The following is a 7,364-nucleotide window of genomic DNA, read 5'->3' as shown; positions in this document are numbered from 1 at the left end:
ATAAACATTTTTTTTCAGTTTCTATTAGGACTTACAATGTTCGCCAGAGACAAAACAAAAACGATGCTTATGCAAAATTTGAGGGGGCAAACAAAGAGTATTATGGTATTTTCCGAAGTGGCCTATTGACGGCTCATTCTCGTTCGCAGATCCCATTGTAAGATAAAACGAAGGATTTACCAACACCATCTCTCGTCTATATTCACGATTATCATGAATTCTTAATATGCTTTAAATTCACTATTGGCCGAATTGGAAAATACCATAATAATCTTTGTTTCTCCCCCCAAATTTTGCATAAGGATTGTTTCCAGTTTCTCTTGGTACTTACAATGGTTCCAAGAGAAAACAATGCTTATACAAAATTTGAGTGTTTTTTTCTAGGTGAAGACGTTTTGGTTTAGGCAATGCGCCATCGATATTAGACCATTCAATGTCGTTTCGTTCACTCACTTTTTCGCAGCGAGAAGAAATAAATGCATTTAGAAGAGCGCATTCGTTTGTCTCATTCAACAAAGGCTGATATAATAACAACGGAACTAACCAATCGGAACCAGCGAAAGAAGTATAGTGGATGTTTGAATTTGACGCAACGCGCCGATAAATCGATATTCGTAAAATGTTTTGGATAATTACTCCGCGCTTTACTATATGCTCCTTCACTGCACACTTTACTATGACATATATATTACTGAGGTTAGAAGCGCTATCTAACGGTTCCTTAATCTACCAGAAACAAGAATTGTTCCTTAGCAACAGCTCAGAAAAGACCAGAAAATGAGCAATAGAAGCAAAGCGCGACAAGAAAACACACAATATAGAACAAACGTTCCTCGTGTCGTAAAACGAAACGATAAAGCCTATTGGCAACCCAAGAATAGGAACAAATGCTCTACAACTAATGACAAATGATGAACGCGTTATTGGGACGAATTTGTTCCGCTCGTGATTCGGAGCTCGGAACAATTGGTTCCCCTTTTAACAACGAAGGTCCATTTTTTCCGTATCTTTATAAAAACACGTTCTCATGTTATCAAAAGGAAGACATTTTTAGGAACAATAGTTCTCAAATCATGCATAAAGTACTCGGAATTTGGAACAATTGGTTCCCCTTTTAGCAACAAATGACCATTTTGTTTTCCGAGTAGTATGAAAGCACAAAAAGAGAAACAATCTGTTCTCGTTTTTTAAGGAGGGGACAGTTCATGAATCAAGAAAATGAAGGCCTCTGAAAAACAAAATGCACTCAAAAACAGCGTTAATTAAAAAGAAAGAAGCCAAAAAGCGACTAAAAGATAGCTTTGTAGAACACAATCGAATGCCGAAATTTTGCTAGACGAAATTTAACACTCCATTGGAAAATGAGAAAACAATTTTGAAATTTGAGAAATGTGATAGAAGAAGAGGAAGAAACGGCAGGACTTGAACGGAGTATATATTGTATGCTGCCTTTACAGAAATCTTGTTTACTCGGAACAGCAAGGACTTCAAAGGGGCTTGAACCCGCGACCTTGCGATACCGGTGCGACGCTCTAACCAACTGATCTATGAAGCCACCGTTGGGAGTCATTTGTGGGTTCTAATTTTCCCGTGACGAATGAATGAATAAAACCTTCACTTGATTGCATATCCTCAGTTCAGTATATGATTCATTTCATATATCATTTCGTTCATTTAATGATGAAACTGTTTGTTCATTTGAGATCACATTGTCCCACCCAAGGGTGAATAACCATCTGTTAGCATAGTTGAAATTTATATAACTGTCAACAGCTCTCTAAAGGTGTATTTCATTTTAAAAAAACTCAGATTACTGAGGAGGAAAAAGGAATAATAAGGAAACTAAAAAATGCATTGGTCTATGAACGCTTGCCCATTGTTGGCTAAAAAGCCCTTCTTAAACCTTTTAGTCCTACACTTAAAAATAATTGAGATTATTTGCTGCTTTACGACAATCAATGAGCGGAAACCCCTGTAAATGGTGCAATCGTGATTCGGGGTGGTGTCATGTTATTCCACACAGGCAACCTATAAGGACAATCCAGATGGCCTTAAAAAAAAAGGCTTTTAATCTGTCTAACCTGTTACCCTCTACTCGTTTATTTATTCATTTATTTTACATTTTTTTCTACCATGTTTCGTATGTGCAATTGAGGTGCAGTCATGGTGTCAGGCGGAGAGTGGTCTTCCTCACACTTAACTTAACCAATTTCCTCACTACAGAGACCTAAAAGACTCTTCCAACTGAGATATGAAGCCTTTCAGTTGGGATCAGCTAAAAATTGCTTAATTCTTCCGGTTAAGAGCCGAGATCACATCTATCTTTCTTTTATAACCCGCACTTCAAATATACATTTCTCTTAATCATCAGTCCTTTCATCGGAATAAATGAGCCCAACCAATGGTTCTTGTTCAGATTCTTGCAACAAGTTATTTCGCTATAAATATTCAGTATGGTCTTAAGCAAAACACCCAATGGACGTCGAAGTTCTCAGTCGAAAGCAATTTCAATTACTTCATTGTTGTTAAACTTGGAAAGAATGTGGTCAAACTACAACTGGCACATGTGTGGAGTAACGACCGAGTCCTTGCACAGGACAAAATATTTTCAAAGGTCGACTTCCTTCAATCAGTGGTTAAAGAAGAAAATGATGAAAGAATGAATGAACAAACAAGCTCAAGTTTCACGTCACGTAAGCTTCCTCCAGTCGATTCTTGTAACCTTGTCCATGGGGTGTCATTTAAAATCATCTTAATTATAAAGGACTCAACGCTAGAAACAAGTTCAGAGTTCATCATACAAGATGATGAACTTCACTGTTGTTATACGGATGAAATATCTACTTCTTTCTCAAAAAGTACGACTCGGGTTGGCGAGCGCATTTTCTCCACGGTCGCAGTTTTCAGTGAACCCAATAAAGTTACGATTACCTGATAAACACCATATTTTCAGTCTTCTTTCTTTATACTATCGTTTCGATGCCGCCTGCAGACCAGAATTGGGCTATGGCTGAAACATTTTATTACGCAATTAAATATAGCTTTTATTAACAACATCGCTTGTCTTATAATCACTACATTTAGTCACAATTGGGTATCTTCCTTCCTTTTTCCATGGCCCTACCCGCGGAATGTATGCGGTAATAAACATACCAACATTTTAATTGGAAGTAACACAGGCAAGCCACTTTTAATATTGGGATTGACTAATCCCAATGCACGAAGCCTCTTACTTTGCGCAGCGGCCTTGAATAACCCAAGTAAATAAATCTGGTACAAGTTTGAGTTCATGATTCGGCTAACAAATGAAATATATCTTCCGCTTAGAAACTTGTCTTTCCATCCGATTTCTCCCTTTCTCAGTAAAATTTAATAATATTAACCTATAAAGTAACAAGTCTCAATATGACAAAGTTAAGGTTGCGCTTCTTACGAAATTCGTTAGACACGCTTGTAATGATCGTCTGTTTAGGAAATTTCCGCCGGTATCCGGAGTGCATTAAAATTCCCCTTCGGACCTTTGTCATATCTTTGAGTTAACCTCTGGATATCAGTGTATCAGTGTAAAGCTCAACACATACCAAATATTAATTTGTCCCAAAACTTGTCAACTCTAACCCAATCATGCCAGTTCGGAGGATTATCCGATCTCTTGCCACAGAGCCCACCAGTATAGAAAGAGCTAGGAATTTAAGTGGTATGGGAAAAAATGAACAGCTTTCTAAGAATATAGTATGACAGGAGATGTCATTGCAACCAGGACGAGGACAAAAAAAACCATGAAAATAGCTTTAAATGAAAATATGATGCTGAAAAACAAATACAGCTTCCTTTAAGTTGGTTATATAAGCAGTATCGTCCAAGTACGAGGACAACCAATTTAGTAAAACCCTCAACAAAGAGTTACAAGGATAGCAATACAGAGGCAGGACATTTAAGAAGTTAGAGGTAAGTAGCAATTATTTATATACCCAATGTAAAAAAAATAAAACAGTAAATGGGAAAAGTAGCAATAATGCTGAGAATATTTTACTGTACCAAACTCGAACAGTTCATGAAAATTGTTATCATAAGACAGTAATACAATGAGGATGAGAATGATTTTCATTGGCATTATCATTATCTTCATCATCACGAAGATCATTATTATTATTAGTGGTATTATTATTATTATTATTATTATTATTATTATTGTTATTATTATTTGTGTTGTTGTTATGTGTAAACGAGATGGGTGTCGTGATAGTCAAAAATGCTGATTTTCTTGCTTTTCTTTCTTCAGACAAAAATCAAAATGGCAGCAGACAATTGCAAGGTGTTGATCGCTGTCATATTCCTTACAGCAACGAGTTTATTGGCTCTTGGTGCCTCAGTTGGAGGACCAAAGAGTACGCTTGAAGTTCTCATATATCATGTGATTCCCCAGAAAGTCAGCAATGCCACCCAACAGGTGTGAAAGATAAAATTAATCATCAACAAAAATTAGACAGCAATTTGTCTTCCTGCAATAATAACAAGACGCGGCGAAATTATGTAACGCGAGTCACTGAGTCAGTAGCTTAATATAGATTACTCAGTAAATTTCCTGAAAAAATAGTCGGTAATACCAAAGAGATCCGAGATTTGAAAAAAGCCCTTATCGCCGGAGTTGATTTTTTTTCCAAGTTTTTCAAAGTAATCAGCTTGAGTGAATTTTACTGAGTTCATCTCGATTCGCGAGACTCGTTTTTGACCCGGTTACTCTCAATTCTCTACTGAAGAATAGTCACGGGAGAATTTCCTTATTCAAGAATCATATCTGGTAGTAAATGAAAAGTTTCATTGCAGCCACAATAGCCAAGTAGCACTTAAAAAAAGGAAATTCTGCGAAAGCTTCGCCAATGGGGTCAGGTTTATGTCCGGCTGTATTGCCGCTACGAAGACAGACAAAACGTAGGCATTGTAAGCGCACAGGAATGGTGGACAGTTATTATAAGTATTTTTTTAATGAGTGGTTAATCAACAGTGTTTTAAACCATGCTTTGCAGATGAAAACCATGTACCCTTTGATAACCTCAAGCAGTTTCATCCAGGTTGCGATTGTGATGTTGCCAAACTTGAATATGCAAAGCTGCTCCTCAAATCAAGTATGTATCGATGAATATGTTTTTCTGAGACTCCTAGAAATGCCGTTTCATAAAGCACTAATTCACCGCACGGGAATTCCCCATTGAGAAAGCATTTCCCTATTTAAAAAAACCTTGCGCGAGTTTTCGACTCTTGTCGATGGGCCACCTCAATTGGAACGGGTTACGCCCTCGTTGGCTTTCACACATCGAACCTTCGAGGTACAGAAAAAGATCGCCATGCTTACCTCAATTTTTAGTTAGCAAATTGAAAGCGATTTATGGCCAGTGCTTGATTGAATTTTTCGATTTTTTTTTTATCAACAGAAATTGGAAGACAACCTCGCTATCGCGTACAAGAAGCTATTTGAATTTAAAAGTCCGCTGTACATGACAGTTTCTTATGAGCAAAACCAAACCGGATCTCAAAACGCGCTGCTGACTCAGGTTCTGAAAGACACAAGTTACTATATCAATGGTTCAACGTTTACCCTGCAGCGTATGGTAAGACACAATATTTAAGAGTCGCTTGTTAATGAAAAAGTTCTTTCATATCAAAGTTTGCATTCATCAAATTCAAACAGCCATTTCAAGCCCGTCACCGTTATTAGTAAAACCGTGCGGATTTATTGAAACAGTTGTCCTGGGATTTATTATTTAAAACAGGTCGTCCAATAACTTGACGAAAAACGAAAGAATATAGCGTACAAGATCAAATAACATTTGCAAAGATCTTTGGAGGTGATCTAAAATGGAATATTGCGGCATGTTTAATAAATTATTGCATAATTAAACATTTCAGATGAGGAAGAGACATTTTGCTGTTCCTACTGTGCAGACTGGAATGTCTGAAGCTGACCTGGATAAATTTTGCCGTGAATATCTTCAAGCTCTTGTCGACAATAATTTAGCGGTAGGTTTTTTTACTGTACATGGTTCTGCATATTTTGCAAAGTTCAGCAGAGAAAAATCCTTAAGAACAGATTTTAAAAATACATAATAAAGGAGTGTCTTTTACCGAGAAAACACTTCTTCAATAGCATTCAAGTCCGTCACCGACACAATCCAAAAATCGTTTTCTTTGGCTAAACATCAATATTGGAGGTTCCCTGGGAATTTTTTTTTTTTTTTTGCCTATGGCTTGGGATGGGTGGCAATAGAGAGAAATAACTGAGACGGGTTCGAAATGTTACAATGAATTTAATAAACCGCGTTTCTTCTCTCTGCAGAGTCTTGTCATCACCAACGATGCAGTGAAGATTTTTCGCAACTTTCTCATTCTCTACACATTTCAATCTGTCAACGAGCAAGTGGCTCACTGTGTTTCTCTTCTTTGACGAGGCACGAACGGTCAACTTGAAAGCAGATCGAAGATGGATTATTTATTAGTAATATTTATTTGAACTAAAACATTACATAACGAGAAATTCTATTTATGAGCCTCCTAAAGTTTGTGACCATAGTTTTATTGTTGTCATTATTCTTTTTGGTATTTCGTTTTAAGAAGTGTTAAGCTCCCTTTAGTAATGGGCAGATATGCAATGTTCATATCAAATGTTACTGATTCGAATCAGTATATGCAGTAGTCTGTGTCAGATGTTAAATACTTATACGAAACCATGTAAACGTGTTGTTGTTAAATTAACAATAAAACGTTGGGAAATCTTTCGAATGTGCGCCTGTTTCTTGATTTTTGACCCTTACTGTCTCATCAAAGTAAGACCTTAACCAATCACACCCATTTATTTATTTGTAGTTCTCTATGTCCGCCTCGTTATTTATTGTAACCATCCTTTATTTTATATACACTGAGATTTTTGCATCAAATTTTGCTGTGTGAAAAAGCTTTTCTGATTTTACTTCGACCAATCAGAGAGGCGAAATGAGTGAGTTGCGCTGACTCGTTCGATTTCAGATACTTCACCAACTCGTGTGAATATCCCGTACGCGCGCGCTTTGCATTAAGTAATCTCTATTTTTATGCGTTTTAATTAAGTTCAAGCTTACTTGCAAATTGGCGATTTCTACTTTTTCCAAGAAACATATAAAATGACTTTCGTTTGTTTATAATGAAAGGTATAGTAGATGATTTGGCGCCCCGACCATAATTTTTCCCGAGTTTTGTTTTGAGAATTGTATAGCGGTGGGTAAAAAAGAAGGTTCAACGCGAAGGCAACCAAGTGCGCAAGAGGATCCTGTGGTGCCCCCCCCGCCCCCTCTTTTTTGTAAGCCTTTTTATAAGCAAACAACTTAAAATAC

General features: G+C 37.0%; 1 protein-coding gene across 1 annotated transcript; it reads left to right on the top strand.

Annotated features, from left to right (window-relative positions):
* Window positions 1–2,401: 2,401 nt before the first annotated feature.
* Window positions 2,402–6,717, top strand: LOC138005440 (uncharacterized). Its single transcript, XM_068851668.1, has 5 exons — window positions 2,402–2,869; window positions 4,283–4,450; window positions 5,028–5,126; window positions 5,433–5,609; window positions 5,908–6,717. Exons 1-5 carry the CDS (start codon window positions 2,402–2,404, stop codon window positions 6,103–6,105), a joined length of 1,110 nt encoding a protein of 369 aa, XP_068707769.1. The 3' UTR covers window positions 6,106–6,717.
* Window positions 6,718–7,364: the final 647 nt, after the last annotated feature.

This window comes from Montipora foliosa, chromosome 6 (assembly GCF_036669935.1).
Source record: "Montipora foliosa isolate CH-2021 chromosome 6, ASM3666993v2, whole genome shotgun sequence".
Taxonomy (NCBI): domain Eukaryota; kingdom Metazoa; phylum Cnidaria; class Anthozoa; order Scleractinia; family Acroporidae; genus Montipora; species Montipora foliosa.
The sequence above is the reverse complement of the archived record's forward strand: the minus strand, read 5'-3'. Positions and strand labels throughout refer to the sequence as shown.